This window comes from Pholis gunnellus (genome assembly GCF_910591455.1).
Source record: "Pholis gunnellus genome assembly, chromosome: 3".
Lineage (NCBI taxonomy): Eukaryota > Metazoa > Chordata > Actinopteri > Perciformes > Pholidae > Pholis > Pholis gunnellus.
Window position 1 is genome coordinate 2,339,158 of NC_136529.1, and position 22,685 is coordinate 2,361,842.

The 22,685-nt window shown below is 40.9% G+C and overlaps 2 protein-coding genes across 2 annotated transcripts; both read right to left on the reverse strand.

Annotated features, from left to right (window-relative positions):
- Positions 1-2,720: 2,720 nt before the first annotated feature.
- Positions 2,721-19,064, reverse strand: cdc42 (cell division cycle 42). The gene is made up of 6 exons (XM_079186249.1): positions 19,012-19,064; positions 13,160-13,300; positions 12,765-12,837; positions 11,551-11,660; positions 10,987-11,184; positions 2,721-4,422 (listed from the first exon to the last, which is right to left on the reverse strand). The coding sequence occupies exons 2-6, from the start codon at positions 13,262-13,264 to the stop codon at positions 4,333-4,335; spliced, it is 576 nt and encodes a 191-aa protein (XP_079042375.1). The 5' UTR covers positions 13,265-13,300; positions 19,012-19,064; the 3' UTR covers positions 2,721-4,332.
- Positions 19,065-19,779: 715 nt separating this feature from the next.
- On the reverse strand, positions 19,780-22,336 carry snrpe (small nuclear ribonucleoprotein polypeptide E). The gene is made up of 5 exons (XM_079186533.1): positions 22,187-22,336; positions 21,575-21,601; positions 21,407-21,469; positions 20,543-20,621; positions 19,780-20,006 (listed from the first exon to the last, which is right to left on the reverse strand). Exons 1-5 carry the CDS (start codon positions 22,238-22,240, stop codon positions 19,951-19,953), a joined length of 279 nt encoding a protein of 92 aa, XP_079042659.1. The 5' UTR covers positions 22,241-22,336; the 3' UTR covers positions 19,780-19,950.
- Positions 22,337-22,685: the final 349 nt, after the last annotated feature.

The window sequence follows — 22,685 nt, forward strand, 5'->3', positions numbered from 1 at the left end:
TGTGTGTATTCATAGGGGGCTCTCGGGTGCAAGAAGTTAATAAATACAAATGAACGGTTGCCGGTCTCACTTGGTCTTTTGTCCTGTAAGTAAACTGATGTGTTACTATGTTTAAGTATTTAGTTGCTACATATTGATCTGAGAGCATTTCGAGGTGAAATCATGTTAAAACTGGTTCAAAAGTGAAAGTTTATTCGCCGACTATTCATAGACGTTGTTTAAACGTTCAGGTTTAGACCAGATTTCAACGGGATTTGCAATACTGGCTTTCAACTGATAAATGTGGATGTGGTTTCTTAGTACGCCTCTAAAATGAGGATATACTATTAGCACAATGTAGAGGACGAAAAATTGTAGTATTGCAAATCCCGTTGAAATCTGGTCTAAGCGTGAACGTTCAATCACCGTCTATGAATAGTCGGCGAAAAAATTTTCACTTTTGAACCAATTCTGAACGTCTTTTCAACGGTGGGCGTAGACGTCTTTTAAACGTCTTTTAAATGGAAAAATGCTCACTGGGTCCGTCTGAAACGCTCCGTTTTAGCGCCTCTCTCTTTCAGCCCCCCTGTGGCATTACGGGTAGAGCAGCTGACGTAGTATAACGTGCGAGACACACACAGGACTTTTGTCCAGGTGACTGCTGTTGGTGTCCAGTGCAAAACTAAAATGAAAGTTGTGGGTCGTTAGTAACATGAGTTGTTCGCGTAGTTAATCGCGTGACTTGTTTGAGTTGCTAGTCCCCTGTTCGTCGTGTTTGTCAGTAAAGTTCACCTCCACCACGCTCTTTTCCTAAACCTGACTAAGGGATGTTGTTGCCTAAAACTTATTTCCCGAGAAGGAAAAAGCACCATGCATGTAACTTGCATGCTTATATTGACAGCCCAAAGAAGTCCAAAACTGCATTATTTGATGCATTGGTGTGAGAATGTGTTGTCTAATGAGTCTGCACGTGACATAGGACGGGTGAGCTGAATCTGAATGGCTCGTTGAATCACACAAAAAACTGACTGGATGTCGTCTTTCATTGTTCTGTTCAAGAAATGTCAATGTGTATTCAATTGTATTGAGACTGCTTTGTTAGGCTGCACTACACTAATTGTGGTGCAATGGCGACGCCTAGTGGCGAAACAGAGATAATGTTTTTGGATGACGTTACTGTATAAGTAGATGAGGTTTAGTTTCTACATGTTTCAAACGGAGTACTGTACGGCTGTTCTGAATATCGGATCCTCGGAGGAATACGTCCGTAAGTTTTCCTTTGGTTATTGTAAGTAGATATCGTCATTAACAGTTGTGTGAATATGTAGGCAATTACTTAACAGTTGTCAAGATATTATTTTGTGTCAACTTAGCTATTATTTCTTTGTGTAAATTAAGCTAGCTCTAACTGCATGTGCGCAGGCTAACGTGTGTATAAAATGTGGATATTTGGCACATTAGTAATTATACTTTTGTTTGTATTCCATAGTTTTACGATAAAAGAATTGGACTTCAATAAATCTTAAGAAGATAAACCAGCTTGATTCTTTGCCGTTCGCTATCTTTCTATGGCCATTGTAGACACAACTGCTAGGACAGAATATTCATAGTTTATAGGTTGGTAGGCACTCCAGATACCCAAACGTATGTGCACACGTACTGAAAAAGGGGAGTTTTTCATGATATGTCCCCTTTAAGAAACGCTTGTTAAGTCTGCCTACTGCTATTTTTTATCTCTCCATTTTATTTTGAAGGGTGGTTCACAATAAGTAAATTAACCTTGATGTGTGAAATCGGTAGACTTTCCAAATAGTGTGTCATTATTTCTATCAATAAAGACATTACTTATCTATTAAGAGTTGTCTAGAACAGAAATGTGGCTTAATTCATTCAGGCTAAAATAGTTCTGTCATCCAGCTCATTTTTTTTAACACAAGTTTAAAATGGGATTTGTTAATCCAGGATGAAATAATCTTGAATAACGGTGCACTTTTATTTTGAAATATAGGAAAAATGAGAAGAGTTGAAACCACGATTAGCATTCATGTTCTTGGTATATATTAGTGTTGAGCTCATCAAGATTATAGGACATAGGTGTTGTGGGAATCCTCCCAGCATGCAACTTGGCTAACAGATTCATGGACATACAGTAAGTCTAATTTGCTGTGTTCATGCATCGTTACTGCTAAAACAATTAGATAACCATAAACCTGCTAAAAAATGATGAAATCTACTTTTATCTACTTTTAAAATGCTCCTCATGGGTGATTGAGTTTCATCTTACCTCATAATAACTGTGGGCCATACTCACACCCAATCCACTCTATGCATACACTGCTATTGTCAATACATAGTTCAGTGGATTGTGAATAGCGTCAGTTTCTTCTTCTTTTGGAACCAACACCTGAGACGCTCACGTGTGGGTGGACGGCACCTCCTGCTGGCTGAACATGCCATGACCGGTTCATCCAGATGTGATGGCAATCAAACAACAGATTAAATGGATGTAGTGGTCCCCAATTTGCTCAATAAATATAGTTATATATGAATATGTGCTCTGGTAAGAAGCACACTGTTTGAGGATTTAAAAAAAAAGTACTTCTTTCCCTTGACATAATTCAAATATCATAAGCTAACATACAGAAAAAAGAATTCCAGTCATGGTATTTAAAAACTTAAATTAAAAATTGTTGGTGAACACAAAAATTGTTGGTGAACACAGAATGGCAAGGGACAAGTGGTAAAGGCAATTAAGGTATAAGTTTAATATTTTTTTTAAAGAATGCATATACAAAGAACAAAGACTTTCGACAGAGCATTTGGTATTGCACCAAAACAACAACAGGTTATAATAATTATACTGACTTGGGCTGGAAATCGACCCAACTCTAAGCCACCAGTAAAGAAGAACAAGAACCATCCGATCACAAATCAGCTCAACAGTCTCTGCATCAACCAATCAGAGCTGTTTCTTGGTATAAACTGGCATGGAAGAGTTCAGAGGAGTTCCCACCCCTAAATGTAAAAGGAGTCAAAGTAACCTTTTTTTTTTATATATTTATTTATATATATATATAAAATAAAAAAAAAAACAGCACGAACAAAAAATAATGAAGAAAAAAAAAATTGTTTTGGTAAAAACACCTGGAGCCTACATCAACATTGTGTGCCAGCTTACATTATAATTACATCTGTTCAACCTCATCATTTAGAACGGGGACCAAGGGCTCGGCTACATGCAGCACCGTGTACACTTTGAACGGGTACAGCAGAGCGGACAGACACGGCCTGGAGGCACAGAACTCTGGTGGAAAGGATCAATCTGCAACATTTGGCTGCCAGTGCACTCCAAGGAACGGTTTCTGGTTTTGTTGTGTTGCACGGGTGTCTCTGCTGTGCCTGTTCTAAGTGTGAGGTGATGAGAATGTTCAAACAGCATCCTGCTTCACCCTTCCTTGGTCCTTTTTTTCCTTGCCTTGCCCCCCCCCCCCCCCCCCCCACACACATCAAGAGCACACCGCTTGCTCTGCTAACACTGTTTAAGTTCCCTGCATCTAAAAAGGCCCAATTCCTTGCGGTCCACTGACCTGTTGCTACTGGACGCCTTTTAAGCTCTTCAAGTGGTTACCACGCTCCAAATGGACACTAGATGGCAATATCTACTCATTCAATTTCCCCTCAGAGCTGTGTGAAGGTTTTAGCCGTATTGGCAAGTCCTGTCAGACCTAGTTTCCATAGTGGTTAGGAGCGCATCTATCTGGAACATGGAATAAATATCTCACACGTCATGTGTTTGAGGAGAATAAAAAGGAGGGGGGGGGGGGGGGGGGGCAAAACAGAAACAAACGCTACTTTTGTTAGCATTTCTTCTGGTAGCGCTGAGAAAGAAACGTAGGGATGGGCTGACGAGTGTTGTCGTCAACTGGGGGCGGGGCAGCCACCGGGGGCTGGGCTTATATCCATGGGCATCTAAAAAGTTGTTTGGGCCACAACACTGACGCAATCAAAACACCAACCTATCGAAAGCTGGACAGAGTGAATTCTACTTGTGTGTGAGCTCTGTATCCGGACCCCTCGTCCTCAGAGCCCCCCGCAGCCTGGTCGGCTACGACGGGCTGAAGCTTCTTATTATTGCAGAGAATTATGGGAAACTTTCCTTCTTTCTAGTCCTCTCTGTGGAGGGCAATGCCGACGACCAACTGCAGCAGAGCGAGGGAAAAGGAGGGGGTGTGGCTGCAGGGGGAGGGTGTGTGTGTGTATTTAAGGTGTGTGTGTGTGTGTGTATGTGTGTGTGTGTGTGTGTGTGTGTGTGTGTGTGTGTGTGTGTGTGTGTTTCAAAAAGGGAGGAGCCTCTCATAGCAGCACACATTTGCGTTTCTTCTTGGGCTCTGGGGGCTCCAGTGCAGCCAATATCGCCTCATCAAACACATTCTTTAGGCCTTTCTGTGGACACAAACACACAAGCACAGGCTCAATTGAAGGGACAACGCGCACACGCACACGCACACGCGCACACGCACACACGCACACGCACACGCACACACGCACACACACACACACACACACACACACACACACACACACACACACACACACGGGGATAAACAATAACAGCTTAAACAGAGGGAAAATAACTGGGTAGCGAGTCATAAGACAGTGGGGAAAATGTGCGGTTGGGGACAACAACAAAAATTCAACAAATGTGTAAAATATTTCAAATCAGATCTGTGTGAGCCGATCAGGGATTAAGACAAATCACATGCATGCTTGAGTGCAAAGTGTAGCTGACATGTGACAACTGAAACCAAAAGGCAAGAAAACAAGAACGTGGAAAAAAGGGAACGTCCCCCCGACGATACACAACACAAAAGCAAAATGGAAAAGTGAGCATTTTCACACCACGCCGACCTGTTTGTCTTTGACTTCCCTGCCTCTGCTCTTCAGATCAAACTTGCTGACCTACTCACTACAAGAGGCATCCAGATCCCAAATATGTAAAACAAAAATCACCACAACTTAGGTGTACTCTCAGAGGTGAATGTGTTCTCTCTCTGAGCAGAGCTGCTAACCCCGTGAGCTTGGTCATGTGCAGTAAACCAGTGAACTGTTTAACTCACTCTATTAACGAGACTACATTCTGTGACAAAGCACTGGAAAAAGAAAGAGAGCGAGAGAGGAGAGCAAGTTCATTTGTCCTTTATTCATTCATTTCACAGGTAATTTCACACAAATATAGCTTCTTTCTTTATTTTATTATTATCTGGACTTTCAAGACAGCAGGATGTGCACCACAGGTAATGTCTCGTGTGTCATATGTAAAGAAAGTTCGGGCCAAACAAGTCAGGAAGAAAGCGTTATTCAGGAGATACGTGTAGCTTAGCTATGAACCAGAGCAATAAGACGGTACTATCATGTAGCGAACAAGAGATGACGTCATTAAGTGCAAAACCATCCGGGGTGAAAAAAGGTGTCAGACGCCAAACACCCTCTGTTTAAAATGTCCATTCACACTAGGGTTGGGTACCGAAACCCGGTGCCAATATGGCACTTTCAAGATACCGGACCGAAACGCAACGCAGATTTCGGTGCCTGAGCCGATTGAAATACTTTTTTTACACTACTCTGATGACTCCGTCCTGGCAGCAGGTATAGCTACAGTAGCTAGCTAGCCATCAACCTTTTAACAGAGAAAATGCCGAAAGGTAAACGGTCAAAAGTGTGGCTGTTTTTATTTTGAAAGTCCGTTGCTCACTGGCAGCGGTGGAGGAATGGAGACTACTGGACATCGCTGCGGTAAAGTCAGCAGACACTCAGGTCTCCGTGGTCAACTCAAACGGCACAGATCGGGAGCGAGCGAAGGACTTTGAAAGTTAGCGGAAAGATTTAACGTGAGACAACATCCGGTTTTCAGAATAAGATGCCAACAAAGTATGAATTATATTCACATTAAGTATAAAACATGCTACCTGCATCTCGTGAGTTAAAGGGAAAATACACCTAAACTGTGCGTAAAGTGTCTTTATTCTTTGATCGCTGGGTAACCATCATCACCTCTGAGTTACAGCATTATAGTGATGATGAGTAGCGCTGCATTCACATGCTCTGACTGCCATGAAAACACAAGACAGACATTTTGATGAAATGTGCTGAAACATTGTATTCCTGTTGCACAGCAGTGGAACGTTTCACATGACGTCACACACTGAGCACAGATAGTGAAGAGATATAACTGCTACTGTGTAAAGGGAATACTGCTGTTAAAAAGAACCTTATTTGTTTAAAGTGTTTGCAAACCAAATGTTATTGACCTTTTGTTCATATAGCAGTACTTTTAAAATAAAAGTGCACAATACACTACCTTTGAATTAATTATTGAACTTTGCCATAACAATGCGATTAATCGTAAAAAAAAATCCATGCGATTAATCGCGATTAAAAATTGTTGCCCAAAAATAATCGTTGCCCAGCACTAATATTTATAATATACTTTAAACAGTTAAATATATTGTTCAATTTGAAGAAAAAAATTTGCCTTGGCAATAAAAAAAAGTATCGGTTCAGGCACCGTTTAGGCACCAGTATCGTTTTAAAAGTATCGTTTTAGCACCGGTATCGGAAAAAACCCCAAACGATACCCATCCCTAGTTCACACTGGATTTTAGCATGAGGATACTGTAACGGTCACATTCCACAGTACTTCCATTTTACAGTAAAAAACTGTTAATGAAGATTACAGTCTGAACACTGAGTATGTAGCATATCCCTCCGAAAGATGGTTTGACACTTGACTGATGATTGTGCAATTTCTTTATAAATCCCACAAACAACGTAAGAGCTGTGTACAAAGCACATAGCAACAAATATGTGTTAGCATTTCCTTCCCGTTGGCATTACTATAGCCTACACACATAGAGCCGTTACTTATGTCAGTTACTTAGTTAGTTAAAACACACACAGTTATTACAGTTGTTAGTTGTTACAGTTATTAACCAACCTTGTGCCTCTTCGGGGGGGTACTAATACCGTACCCGTTAATAAACATTCTCAACCGTCATATTCTCCGTACTTTACTGTCTCTCTTTGCACGCACAGTTCTACTCCCGTTTTTACTCTGAGAGTTGCCTTCAAAATAAAAGCATTTCGTCTTAAAACAGGAAAGACATAACAAATTCAGAAAACAGGCAAAAACATGCAACGAGAGGCAACAGATTGATTGCCAAACACGAATCGGGTTATTTACAGAGCATGATGGCAACCAAACAGCTAACAGTATCATACTGTAAAGTACTGTAACACTTTTTTACAGTAATACACTGCTGTTGTAGATTACAGTAGGTACACTGTAGAATAACAGCTTCAGACTATAGCCGCCCGTAGTTTACTGTAATTTAACAGGGAAGTAGTGATGGGGAACAACTCGCCCCCCCACAGCACCCTGTTAGTGGGGATGTTGTCAAGATGGCCAAACACTTCCTATATATCACTCACGTACATGAAAGCATGTAACCATAGTCACGACTCCCAAATCCTGTGTAATCAGGGTACAACAGTAACACAAACTACATTAAAATGGAAGCTCTGTTTAGTGTTGGGATCAACCTCAGTGAGGAGCCAAACCCTCCCCACATGAACTACTACTACTACAATACAGAGGGGAACGGCTGACTAAAACAATGGCCACATCCCAAATGTCATCCTACATCCTCAGTGACATACCGCTCTACTGTTGGCCAGGGGCCAATTAATAAGCACAGGGCCCAAGGAGCAGAACTAGGAGTAATAAAGTGGTGAAGTTAGGGTTGGGTAGCTGGGTACTTTCAGGCTATGCATCAATATATGATATATATCTCAATATTTTCATATTTTCTCTAAAATTACAACTGTTTGGTAGACCTACTGACTGACTTATTGAGTGAATGGGACCCTGAAAGGTCGCTTACATCTTGAAATCAGTTCTTAAACGCTCTTACCGAGAAGCTTAACGCCAACGCAAGTTTAAAGCCGGCAGCTTAAAAATATTACAGGACAATTTGTACTCGATGTTCGCAAACAAATCATTTACTACATCTCACGTAGAACAGGTTGCCATGCATCGAGTATATTCGATACATTGCTCACCTCTAGGTGAAGATTTATGATGTAAAACAAAGTCGGCCTGAATCACTCCAAAGGTAAGATGTGACATACAATAGCAAACCAACCAGACCAAATGTCAGCAGTTGCAGGTGAGAAAAGGCAACAAGTGAAGTCATTGAAGTGATGAGGGGCCACGAGTCAGAGAATCAGCACATGAGACAAAGACAAGTTGTCGTGCACTCTCAATACAGAGCAGAGGTTAGATGAGCTGGGATTGGTCCACATTTCAAAAGCAGCACATGTAAATACATTGAGAGAGGAAAGGAGAGAGAGGAGGTGAATGAATGAAAAATGCCAAAAATAGTGGCGATCGGAGGAGGATTAAAATATACAGCAATTCCTCTTTGTCTGCGTCTCAGGAGGCTCGAGGGCAGCTAGGATAGCTTCATCAAACACATTCTTCAGCCCTCGCTACAGCGGCAGGAGAGGGAAGAGAACAACAGCACAGTTAGCACAGAAACAGAGAGAGACAGATGGCAGGAGGAGGAGGAGGAGGAGGAGGAGGAGGAGGAGAGGAACGTGGCAGAGCGAGGAGGAAAGTGTTTGTGTGAAATGCAGCGAGACGGTATGAGAGTCACAGGACGAGACGGCGGCGAGCTGATGAGCATTCAAAGAGAGGCAGAGAGTCGCTGAACAGCGGGGCTATGGACAGAGCGCCGAGATCCCTCACGGGAAACAGGAAATGACATCAGCAGCTATGCAACAGTTGTGCCAGGGAGGGAAGGAGGAAGGAAGGGGCGGAGCAGAGGGGTGGGGGCTCCACCTCGACTCCATCAACACTATTGTTCTGTGCTCACTTCCCTCCTCCTGTTTCTAACAGACATGTACTCCATTGAGCAGATAAACGCAAAAAAGCACCGACTGATTTATCAATCAGACAATCCAACACAAGTGCTAAGTACCACAATGCTAATGTACTAATGGTAATTCATGTTGTCTACTCTTGGACTTAAACATTTCCACTAATAGCGTATCATTCATTAGATCTAGTCACTTCATATTTTAAACATTGTGAGCAGAAATTCATTTGCAAATCTCAGCCAACCGATTATGGAAACTGTATCTGACGGCTTTATTTGGTACTAAAATCCCTGCACAGTTACGTGCACGTGCACCGTGCATGTGGAGCTCAGGGTAACCTGAACAGCTCCATCTTTTACATTCAGTATTAGTCATCAAAGGTTTGCCTGCACAACCATGGCTTGATAATAAAACATGAGCTTTCTCTTAAACTTCAAGCAGAAACATGTTCACATTAGAAGACATGTAGCTCCCACAGGAAACCCGTAGCTAGTAAGCTGTTAAGTTACTGATAACTTCACATCTTCATGTGCGATTACAAGTTAGTGTCCTCCAAAACGGCATTGTGCCCATTGTGAAAGTCTGTTGACACTGTCAGGACACCTTTAACTCTGGGGCGGCAGTCGAAAAGTCCCAAAAGTGACCTCCTAACGTCTATTCCTAACCACTTTCTTTGACCTCTATGGAAAAGGTCATGGGGTCAAGGAAAGAAGTGAAGGAGAGTTCATGAGGAGTTAGGAAAAGACAACCGTGGTGCTCAGAGAATCCAACTTCACTTTCACTAAACTACGTAATTATGATGTCACGGACGGCGGTCTGCCATGGGGAAACTACAACAAAAGGACTACAAAAAGCGCCACTAAAACATTTTTCTTTACTTATTTGTTACATGTTCGAAGTAAATAAATACATATAAAATGAAACGTAAGGATTGTCATTGCCTATTCATCAACATGACTCACGTTGCTTTATGACTGTACGAGTATAACTGTTAGACCTGTGTAAGATAAACATACTGTTTGTTTTCATGGACGGCTGAATAGTGCGTCACTTTAAATGTTGTTGCTGCAAGGAATTGTGGGACGGCATTATCTTCTTTGGTAAAGGAGCTAAGAAAGGAAGCATTGAAGCACCTTTCCTTAACATTCAGAGAATTCAAACAGCTCTGATCATGGCGGCCACTTAGACACTTCCGGTCATTTCACTGAGTGAGGAACCTTCCAAAGCAAAAAGGACTTTTCCGCTGCAGCCCGGGTGTAGGGAGCAGAATCCAGGACAGGGCCCAAGGCTACATGTACTGGCAGATTTCAAGGAAAAAGGTAAAAAAGAGACCAGATCCGGGTCACTCCCACTGAACTTTTGTTTTGGAGAGGTTTGTAGATCACACGTGGACTGACCCTCCTCACAAGAAACCCTACGATACTCCACTCTGAAGTTAAAGATTCTACCACACACTCAACACACAGAAACCAGGAAGCACTACGGTCTGAAGAAAGCTCTTAACCATACGAGAAACATCTGCTGATCTATAATTAGCAACATCTTCTAGAACTAATCCAGCATGCACAGGCCTGGGGACAATGGTCCTCTTTCCTCCTTTTTCTTAGTTCTTGCCTTTGAGATGTGAATCATGTGTATCCAAGAGTGTATATACAGGACTGTCTCAGAAAATTAGAATATTGTGATAATCCCCATACGTGTGATTTAGTTTACTGAACCAAGCTGAGTGTTTTTCAAGGCTCAGGAAACCCTTGCAGGTGTTTCGAGTTAATTAGACGATTCAAGTGATTAGTTGAATACCCTACTAGTATACTTTTTCATGATATTCTAATATTTAGAGATAGGATATTTGAGTTTTCTTAAGCTGTAAGCCATAATCAGCAATATTAAAAGAATAAAAGGCTTGCAATATTTCAGTTGATTTGTAATGAATCCAGAATGCATGACATTTTTGTTTTTTTAATTGCATTACACAAAATAAAGAACTTTATCACAATATTCTAATTTTCTGAGACAGTCCTGTATATGTGTGTGTGTGTGTGTGTGACAGTATATATGCATATACATTACCTGTGTGAGGGCTGAGCACTCCACGTATTTCACAGCCTTTAGGTCTCTCGCCAGCTTCTCGGCCGTCTCCGGAGTGATGGGCTTCTGCTTGTTCTTGGCCAGCTTCTCTATAGTGGACGGGTCATCCCGCAAGTCAATCTGAGTCCCAACTAGCAGGAAGGGGGTCTTTGGACAATGGTGGGTAATCTCTGGAACCCACTGGATACACAAAAGACAGGGTCACGGGACGGCCGACACGCTGCATCTCAATCATTGAACATCGGGCTTTTCATTAGTGAGCTTTCCTCCACACAGACTCAGGTTTGATCAGCTGTCAGTGGAGGTCACAATGTTCATATCCAACACAAAAATAGAGTCTTTCTGAAATGATTAGAAACTACAGCTCAGTTCAAATATCTATTTCATTGTTATTATTAACGTTAATGTTCTTGAAGTGTGTGCCGTGCAGCTACATTATCTAGAAGAATGGAAGTATCTGATTGAAAAAAGAAGCTTCTGTATGTCTCAATGTATTGGGGTAAAAGACCAGTAGCATGAAAATGAAGCATGGAGGATTTGACTTGCCTTTTCTTTGACATTTTCAAAGGAGGAGGGGGACACGACGGAGAAACAGACGAGGAACACGTCTGTCTGGGGATAACTCAGAGGGCGTAACCTGTCGTAGTCTTCCTGACCTAGAGACACCACATACACACATGTTTACCTCTCACTGGATTATAATCATCATCATTACAGAACAAAGCGGGGAACTCTGTTGGCAGAGTGATGCAGGACACCAGTGTTTCCATTATTAACAGACTGTGGTGGCCCGACAAAGTCTGTTTAATCCTGCCAGTGTCATAATGGACCCAAACTAGTTTCACACTTCGCAACCAGGGGGGGGGGGGGGGGGGGGGGGGGTCATCACAATATATATTTATCCTTAACCAACTTAAGTATTTACTACCCCACACTGTTACTGTTGGTAGTAAACGTCCTACATTCAAAATAGTACTTCAGTAGAAGTTCAAATCGTTATGCAGAATGGACCATTTCAAATCATAGATTTACGGTAGGCCTATGTCTGTGGGTTAGAATTATTGATGCATTAATGTGTTCATCCGTTTATGTTGCAGCTGGTAAAGGTGGGGCTTATTTGAACTTAAACTTAACTATAATTAATATTTAGGCTATATACTACTTAACAATACATCATAGTTTACTAGTTGGATTATATTTAGTATAAAGAATCATAAATAATCAAAATCTGCAAAGTAGCCTTACTAGTAACTGACATTGTCAAATAAATGTAGTGAAGTCAAAAGAACAATATGTCTCTCTGAGACGTAGTGGACTAGAAGTATAAAGTTACATAAAATGGAAATACCCACGTAAAGTACAAGTATCTCAGAATTGCATTAAAGTACAGTACTTGAGTATTCTAAATGTACTTAGTTACATCCACAGCTACAAAAAGAGCTAAATTGTTCACAATGATCACATGATTCTTCATAGATCTAGCCTCTTTATGTTGCTCTCAAAGTGCACCAAACTGATTCATTTAACTTTAAAATACTATTGTTTTTTCCCAGTGAGAGGGTCCACATAACCCTGAACACACACCCTTACGCCCACAAGAGACACATTGTGGATGGAAGATTAAGGAAGACCATTTTTTCCATGATTTCCATTCAAAGTCACATAAACACTTGACAGTAAATGTATATAGTGACAATGTATTGTTAGGAAACAGTTCCATGAACTGGATGAACAGAACTGTTGGAATAAGAAAGACATACCTGCTGTATCAAACAAGCCCAGAGTGTAGGGCTCTCCTCCGATCATTACAGTTACAGCATAATTATCAAACACCTGCAACAGACCAGAAGCAGTGAATGATGTATACATCTTATTACCACACGGGATGACAGATATGGTGTTGTTATCAAAATGTGCATATTCAATATATTTCAAACGGACTCAGGTTCTAGGTGATACGGCACAAAGCTGTCTAAGATTTGATCACACAGCAGGAGGTCAACCATGCTTTAGTAACACAAATCTGAAATATTAGTGAATTGTGCAGCAAGCTAACAGCCAGAAACATTAACAATATGAAATGGACTTACTGCTGAATTAATTTGATCACATGACAAACAGAGCTACAAAGGTAAAGCATAGGAATCCCACTCACCGTAGGTACGTATTCAGAGGGGAACTTGTTTGTGGTGTAGGAGATGAGCAGGCAGGTTTTACCCACCGCACCGTCCCCAACGACAACACACTTGATGGTCTGCATAGCTGTGTTTAACAGTCGTCGTTGCTCATTCAAGATCTGGGAGAGAAAAACAAATAGAGGGAAACTTCATTAGTCGATGGCACTGCTTACTGCATTTAACATGTTCTCTGTTTCCTGCCCAGGCACCACGGATGTGACTTAGCTTAGAGCTAACTGTGGTACCGCTAACAAGCTACGCACTGGCCCTGGCGAATAGATGAGTTGGCTTTACTAACTGTAAAGTCAGCCCGACTGAAGGTAAAAAAAACTATTTGAATTCAGTTTAGCCGTGGTAGCGTTGCAAACATTGTTGATTTTTTGGGGGGACAGTAAGCAGCTGCGTTGGACAGCATGGACATGTTATGTCAACAGGACACACAGGAGGGGGGGAGCGTGGGGCGGGGACGAACCAATAATCTGGGGGAGACCTTGGAAAGCTCAACACCAGATGGCATTTCCATTAATGTCAATGACAAACTGTTGGTAAAACTTTTCGATAAAATTGTAGCCCGGCCTAAATCTGAAAATTGAGGGGACCCAAGTCCAAGACCCTGGGGAGATAACCCCGTCCAGTCACAGATCAATAACCTAACCTCTAGTCAAGGGTCAAGGGTCAATGGTAGTGTCCAGATGTCCAAATGAGGTTTTATAATTTAGGAGATTGAGGGATGATGTAGACCCACAGCTGGAGAAATGACACGGTAGAAATGTGCTTCACATCCTGTGGCTGTGCTAGCGTAGAATTATGGAAAAACACCAGATTGGGGTTTGACTCCTTTCCAGTAAATTTCCCAAGAAACAGAGTGGAAATCAAATCATACTGGTGTTAGTCTGACTCTAGTATTAAAAGGTGTCATGGAACAATAGATTAGGGCCGTCATGAAAGGACGTTGGAATATGCGTTCTTAAACAACACATAGAAATTCAAACTATCCAAGTACTATATGTATTGTTGCACATTTTGTCCTTGACACCGTTTGCTAACTGGCCACAGCGCTCCACTTTGAGCTGAACTTTCAAAGTTATCTATACGATACCTCCTCATTTCACAACACATATCCAAATGAGGTGACAGCTGGCTGCAGGGAGATCACGAGGAGATTGCCCCAAAATATTTGATATTTCCAAATAACAATGCATTGAAAATAGGGTCAAAACTTGTCAATATGTTCACGATTAAATTTAATGCTGCAAAAAGCTCACAGAGTTGATCCAGACACACAATTCAGTTCACAAGTGAAGCTGGTTCACTGCTCAGTAAGCCCAGTGACTAAAGACATGGTTGGAACTGAAATCGGAGCACTTAGTAGCACACAGAGAAACTGCTCTAAACGTAATTGTGAACTCAAGGTCTTCGTCAGAATCCTAACAGCAACATGGTCATTTTTTAAGTTTGCCCTTCAGTTGCACGCCAACAAGTACCTTCCCAGAATAAGGATGATGATGCCTAAAGAATCCACAACAGGCCTTTTTCACACCACACATTTTCACTTATCGTAGTATGAAAAGCACAGGTGTTACTAATGACATTAACGATGGCTTTGTTCTATTCTCGTGTCCCAGAAAGCCATGACAGTGAGCCAGCAAGAACCGTACTAAGGATCCCCGAAAACTAAAGCAGCTACATAGAATTCAGTTAAAGCCTCAAACCAGCTGCTTATCTTTTTAATAATAGTACAGTAGGGACGTGGTTTAACAAGGGAACAGATCTCAGGTGGATGCTCTGCAGAAACACGGGGAATACAATGATACAGATTCCTTCAGCACACAGATTATTTGACACAATAGGCTGTTATGATGTGTTAGATAGGCCTTTATATTATATTATAACAATATATATATATATAGTGTAGTGGAAATGACAGACCAAAATGAAATTTGAGGCGGATTACGCGTCCATCACTGAATGCAAATTGTATTTAATTCTTCTTCTCCTGTTCTGGAGTAATCTGATTAGTCCCAGTATTTCCCTGCTGGGAGCTGGGACAGGAAGCAGAGGGGCATTTCTTACGACCTACTTCAAACAGCTCTTTTCTTAAATAAGATCAAAGCTCTAGACTTCTGTCAAAAGTGTCCAATGTTGCTGACCGCTAACAACAAACTATTTCCCTCAATAAATGTTTTCTGTATTAATCGCAAAGCAAAATTGAAATCATACCAAGAAACACCTGGTCAAGAAGGACAACGTTTTCCTGTACCAGACGTGGTAGATTACTAAACAAAAAAATGAGATAAAGCGTAGAGCTGCTTCTGGTAGTGGCCACCTAATAGATTAGGCTTGTACGGACGGCCCAGACGGAGGAGCAGACCCAACAGCTTGCAACCTTGAGTAAAGGTCGTTTCTTTAGTGCTTCAGAGAGGTTTCCACCTCTGTAGACTAAACTGTAGAGCGAAGAAGGGAAAATATAGATGTGAAAAGGTTACAGCCTGCACTAGACACAATGAATAAAACAGGCCATTGCACAGCAGACTTTGATATGAAGACAAGCTCACTACGTGAAGTCCAAAAAATAAAATCCTCCATGGGCAAAGAATGAAGACACAGGATGTGTAATATCACTGGGTTGTTACAGTCGAGGCTTTGTTTGCTTAGAATATCACCTACGGTCTGTTTTGTGGACTTTGGTCAATTGTGATTTTCTTTCTAAGAACGATAATTGACAACACAGCTCCAGACTGACTTCCTTTTCCCCATCCTGAAAAATAATTACAACCATCCTGAAGTCAGTGTACAATGTTAATTTAGGCCCAATCCCAATGTCCCCCCTCACACACTCACAGACTTTGAGGCTCGCTCCCGCGAAGTCCGTGAGGGTTTAGGGCTGTCCCACTGTCAAATCATCCAGTGTTTGAGGCTCTCTTGCAGACATTTTGAGCCCTTTATGAACCCTTTCCGTAACTTTGGCTAAGGGAATTGCCCACAATTCATTGCAATGTGACGTTACACACGGGGTAACCAGTGGACACATGGAGACGTACAAAAAGGTAAACAAAGAGGACGACTCACGTGTGTTCAGCCTGTCTTATTCAATTTACTCAGCAACATTAAGGATCATGGATGGAACATAAAAACACATGAAATCAGAGAATATTTATTAATCTATTCATCAAATATTTGATTTTGTCATTGAAGCGGTTTTGACAAAAACAAGTTAATAGATTTTATGAAGTTACTTGTCATCTTGTGAGGAAAGAGCCTGGAAGACGTTCAAATCCGGGAGTACAAAGTATAAAATAAATAACAACAATTGTACATCATATTTTTTGTCATTGTCATGGTAACGTAGTATGTTGCAGCAAAGTGATTTACACCACTTCAAGCCCTCACAGCCTCTCACACTCACCCACTCACCAGGTGACGTCAGTAAGTCCTTGAGGGTTCAGGGTTTGAGGCTTTAGGGGGACATTGGGCCTTATTGTCATCTATAGTGGTTATTTGAATAACGCAGGCAATTTGAATGATAAGGAAATAAATGATTATACTTGCTTTGATTTTAATTGTATATTGTAAGCTGCTTAGAGCTCATGAAGTCCTTTCTAATATCTGAGTATTGCTCTGAAAATATTTCCTTCAAATAACTATATGTATTCAAGTTTCTCGCCAAAAAACAACAACTTTATGAGATTACATTTAAAGACCTCATGGTGGCATTATAATTTACTTTTTAACTATTTTTTTTAAATTTCCTAACGCAGCATAATGCAAGTCAATGTATCCTTTGTTAACATTAGCTGTGTAGCTCCGTGCTGTCGGCAGACAAGCCGCTCACTGCGACTACTCTGAGAAGCATGCATCTCTGTATTATATAAGACAATATTAGATTATTAATGTTGAGTTACATAGGAACAATATGGTGTGTTGGTCATACTAAAGAATCATTTATTGGGTGTGTATAGTGTATAATACAGAATATAAGTAACTTTTTAAAAATCTTTTTAAATTTGTCTTTAATAATAATTTTACATACATCATTCACCCGTGTAGACATTACTTCTACTGGTTTGTTGTAGCGCCTGAATGAAGAGGAGGGAAAATGCAGTAAACTTCCAACAAGCAAGAGAAGTTTGCAATTACAAAGAATACATCCAAACAGTCTAGATGCAGAGCAGCCATGTTAAGTTTCGTTTCAATCACCTAACTTTAGATGGGCCCTTAGTGGGTTGGGTAGTCGGATGATCTTCAACTTTCCAACATACAAAAAAAATAATAATCAAAGAAAAGCTGTGCCTCAAGCACCAACTAAACCAATCATTCGGCAAGGAAAAACCCTGCCATTGTCTGGAGGAATCCTTTTACCACAGTATCACTGCATGGCGATTACATCCACACAACAGTGCGTGAACTGAAGTATCGCACTGACATGCAGCGCTCGTATGTTTCATGGAACAATATGTGACCGAGGAAAGTGTAGAACTTCTTCTAATGGGAGTAGTTCTGAATCAGTTGACAAACTCTTAAGCCAAACAGCGCAGGAAGACGATGGCCGTGGGCAACAGAGGGCGACTGGCTGCAGCTGCAATAATGCTTCCAGACTTAATCCACACATTTGTAGGCCAGCGAGCACTCTGAGGGCAGGCCAGCCTGAAGAGTAGTAGTGAAAGCAGCTGACATTCACAACAACATAAACTACTAAGATCAACTCTGTGAACCAAACACGGCATCTAACCAGAAGTTTTGTAAGACTGTGATAAGCTCACCAGATGTGACCGGTGTGCATTTCTACTGTGAATAGAATAACATTACTCCTACCGGCCACAGAAACACACATCACTGCATCCTCACAGCTTCATGGGGGCAGGTCGTGATTTATTAAACCTTTCCTCAATAGTTGGTCAAGCTTCCTGCTAAGTTCATCTGAAACAAAGATTTCAGCCTCAAAGAGGAGCATCCTGGTACATGTGGCCGTTTGATACTTGACACACGCAGACTCCAAGTCAAAGTAATAAATCCCAAGCAATGTATTTTAATATCGACACAATCTGGGACGAGTTATCCAAAAGATTGACTTTCTATTGCATTAGTGTCCTCACATTTCATGACACGTCTCGGTATGCAACTACAAGATCATCCTGTATGTGTAAAGTTAACGTTTTGAGATCGAACCGGAGAGACTGCTATTGCTAACATCTCCCGTTAGATCGGCTGTATTTTGGCCGCATCCTCGGCCTCAATCTGGCCTCATTTCCTGCCGGTTGTTTAAACGAACTCACGTAGCTGTCCCTCTTTTTTTTACCCAGTCACTACTGTAAACCTTTGCCCCAGCACACTTACGTTACACTGTGCAACTGTTTTATAATCCGACACCATGCTTAGAATAAAAAAGTAACATCACGGAGCGTTTGTTACGCCCGTTTCATTCAGCTCGTTAACCAGCTATCCGCTAGCTAGTAACCAGTTACATCTTTTGCAATTTACTGCTTTAGCGTTAATATTAGGCAAAGGGATAGAACATTCTCACAACGCTTAAATCGACAAGACATTAGAAGGGAAATATGGCTGTCACACAGCCAGGAGAGGTTTATTTTAAATCCTAACGTTAGACTGCCTGCTTGCTTTGCTAACTAACGTACTGTCTTCTTCAATTAGCTGGCCGAGCTAACTGGCTGAGCTAACCTTAGCGGCTGCTGTTGTTGAATGAGCTATTTTTATTCGAAAGTCACAACTCATGTGCAACAGATGCATAACATTGAGGACGTTGACAACATTTAGCATAAAAACAAACCACAGATATAGCCCAATAGCAATGAGAAAATATTTTTTTCCGTACCGTATCCTCTATTTGTGTCTTTACGCCGGGCGTTGGCAGCTCCGCGCTAGGGGCTTCCCAGTCAACAGAACAGGGACACGTTGCGTGCGTAGTGCTGTACTACGTCATTACGTTGATCGATTAGAGTACAATCGACCTACTTTTCTGCAGCAATAAAGAAATTAGCAAGTAGCATAAAGGTTTTAAGTCTGTGGCCCAAGATGGAAGAATACAGGTCTTTTGTTTTAGTTATCTAAAACTATATTTCAACTTGTGGAAAAAACTCCAGCTAAATAGTGCAGTTTGGGGAAAAAGCTTTTGATGTGACAAAGTTACAAGTGTTGCCCTCACTTTGCATGCAGAATCAATATGTCCCCATCTCTAGCTTAGTCCTTTCAAGCTCGGCAAATCGTCCCAAAGTGTATCACTGCACAATTTAGACATGCTTGATTGTTGCTCTACTAGATTTGTTGAATTGAATTCATAAAGCAATCTTCTTTAAGTCTTTGTACACTGTACCAAATAGTATTCTACTCCTTACCTCCATTTCATTACACAAAATGGAAAAATGATATAAAGTCCCACAAAAGAAACAAAGTCTTATCCATTTTCTTTCAAGTAAAAGTAGTGTTTCAGTTTATATTGTATTTGGAGCTGTAAGAGTTTGACCTACATAAACACATTGCAATAGTGCTTTCTGCCACTAGGTGGCACAGTAGCCCAATGATACTCATGCAAACAATTGTGGCATTATTCACATTTAGTGAAATAAGTCAAAATACAAACAGCTGTAGGAAAAAAAAGAAAGATTTATTCTCAAAACCACGTGTTATAATAAATAAACACGTACAATATTCATGTTGTATAAACAAACATACTCAACACCAATTTGCAAAAACAAAACAAGGAGGTTAACATTTCTTTCCAAGAAAGGTAAGCTGTGTAGCCGTCGCCGCTGTCCTAGGTGGTCACACTCTGCAGCAAGGTAATGTTGTCTCCTTTCAACATGACCCTCCCTGGGAGACACGAGGGGAACAAACAAGAGAGGAGGCGGATCAGAAGAGCGAGATGATGGATGGAAAGAGATACAAAGAGTCACTTCACTTTAGGACAAAGCACTGAGCGCCCATCAAGTATGCACAGACAGGCAATTTTTTTTATTGTGGGGTGGTGCGAAATACACGTTTTCAGTTTAATTCATTGTCCTCGTCCCCACCAAAAGACAGACAAAACGCACAAACAAATCGTGTTGTGAGAATCATCCCATGTGGCAACTAAAACGTTCAGAAGCTTTTATTCAGGATTATAAACCTGAGCTTTTAGAAAAGACACTTTTGCAGCAGATATTTTGACTTGTCATAACAGCAAACGCTCAGGTATAACAGATTGCACGGACAATACACCCTGGAACCGGCTCACCTAAATGGAATGGAGAGGTTTAATGTTGAAAAATCACACCTGTGACAGTGTCAAGTGTGCCGATATGCACGTGTATAAATCAGTGCTAAACACAGGGACAAAGCTACAAAACATGTCAAAATGTATTTATTACCCAGCGGCTTCCTGTTCTTGGTCTTCATGTGGACCTCCTCGGCATCATCTAGAACCAGGTTCATGTACTCATCAAAACCCTTAAGACAGAGATGGAACCGTTAGACAAAAATTAGTTTCAATGCATGAACATTTTCATATTCTTATCTAAACCCCTCATATTTGTCCACGAGGCTTGATCACATTCAACAACTGCACAAATTCATCGTAAATTGCTTGTTTCAACTTTATGAACCACCGGTTGATGAGGATGTGTGTGTTTTTGAGATTTGAACGTCAGCATTATGTACATAGTTCCACTTAGTTTGTGGGCAGATGTCCGTCATAAACATTAACCTGAGAGTAAAAATAAGTCATGCTGCATGACATCAGCAGATGATAGAAATGTGTACAAAAGAACAAATATATCATGCGGACCATAACCCTAAACCATGGGAGGCAGTTAAATGAATCCAGTTTTTTCTTTTTTATATTACTGAATAAATCCCCCCTTACCGCATTTGCTCTTGATTAAAAAAAGTATCCTTTCAATCATAAAAGTGTACATTTGTAGTTAGTAGAGTACGTGTTGATAGTAATTGTTATACATGGCGCCCGGTGTTTACCAGCTCTGATAAAGCTAAAGCAAATTACTAAAACGAGAAGGGTAAGAAGTTATACTTTAGTTTTACACCGTTAATTTAACTGTACACATTACATGATCGTATGTATTAACAGAATGTTAGACAAAATGTGTCTAACATGACTGTATTCAACGACTACGCTACATCGGCCATGTGTTTTAATGAATTGACTGTTAATGAAGTTTTCCTTCACGTTGTACTATAGTTCGATGAAAATAGAAAAGAGCAAAAGGATAACTTACAATGATGCAGCCCTCTATCCGCATGTTCACCTGTTCGTACAACCAGACCTGGATCCGCGAGCGCTGGGAATGAGAACACGAGATGAGAATTCCATTTTAACCATAAAATCATACAAAACTAATCAGAATAAACTGGGGGGGGGAATAAAAGTTTAACTAAATACTTACATTTTGTAGATACCTGAAAATTAGGTTCTGATACATGGAGTCAAGGAAATTCAAGATTATAGAGCAGACACACAGAAGATAAACATGTTCACCATAAAGAGTGTTCGCACAACGTTAAAAGGCTTCTGATGACTTTTCAGACTTGTCCAGGCTAGAGCACGTTTAACTGTGCTGAACCGGTCAATGTAATAAAACAACTTACTGACGCCACTTCACCTAAAACATAGTTGTCATTAGATATCGAACCACTAATCTGAACAACAATTCCTTTGTATGTCAGAAAGCCTCATAGTAAAATACCGGAATAGTTGAATGCTGTTTGGCGTGCTATGGGTAACGTTTAGCAACGTAGCTTAGAGCGGCTATGTTTACTAACTGCTTCTTTGAATGCACTTCAAAGAATCATAATTAATTCCCACGGTGTTTTAAACTAATAACACGTTTTCAATAAGTCGTTATCTAATCCTACAGCTCTGCTAAAACTCGCTCCTCGTTCACAACACGGGAAATTAATGACTAGCTAGCAAGCTAATGAGAAAGGTTAGCCTAGCTGCTAAGTTACTGTAGCAAGATTTAACCGCGTCTTTGGTGCATGGAAACACAAAAGGATACGATGGGCTGCACCATAACCTTCTGGACCTTCTGTCCTTGTCCTCTGTACGCCATTCTTCCAAGAAAATACCAGCGGTAGGTATTTATTAAAAAAATTGCACCTTTTTATTAGCGTGCACGTCAACGACACACTCACGTTGTGAGGTTGCTTTGCTATAATGGCGGTTTTCTTCCGCGTGTTGGTGCCGGTTATAATAAAGACGTCGCATGGTTTGTAACAGCGCCCCTGCAGGTAGGAGGTCATTACTGCACCCACTTGTTGCTCCACAGACAGGTATACATGTGTGCACGTGCATACAGACAGTATTAACGTGTGCACGCGCATACATTTACTTTGGAAAGCTATTGAAATAATGATATAATAGCTACTGCTTTAGCAAATATATTTATTATATATATATTTTGTTGTTGTTGTTGTTGTCATTTACATGACTTGAAAAAGAAATGTTGGTAATTGTAAGCATTGAGAGCAGCTTCTTGCTGGCTGTCATGGTGCACT

Bases quoted from the DNA above. Each gene is read 5' to 3' on its own strand.
- snrpe (XM_079186533.1), bottom strand. From the start codon at position 22,240: ATGGCGTACAGAGGACAAGGACAGAAGGTCCAGAAGGTTATGGTGCAG. The intron at 21,602-22,186 runs GTATCCTTTTGT...TCCATGTATCAG, and splicing joins AGGTTATGGTGCAGCCCATC to AACCTAATTTTCAGGTATCT. The intron at 21,470-21,574 runs GTAAGTATTTAG...TCTCATTCCCAG, and splicing joins TTTTCAGGTATCTACAAAAT to CGCTCGCGGATCCAGGTCTG.
- cdc42 (XM_079186249.1), bottom strand. From the start codon at position 13,264: ATGCAGACCATCAAGTGTGTTGTCGTTGGGGACGGTGCGGTGGGTAAA. The intron at 12,838-13,159 runs GTGAGTGGGATT...GGTCTGTTGCAG, and splicing joins CCTCTGAATACGTACCTACG to GTGTTTGATAATTATGCTGT. The intron at 11,185-11,550 runs GCAAGTCAAATC...TTGTGTATCCAG, and splicing joins TTGAAAATGTCAAAGAAAAG to TGGGTTCCAGAGATTACCCA.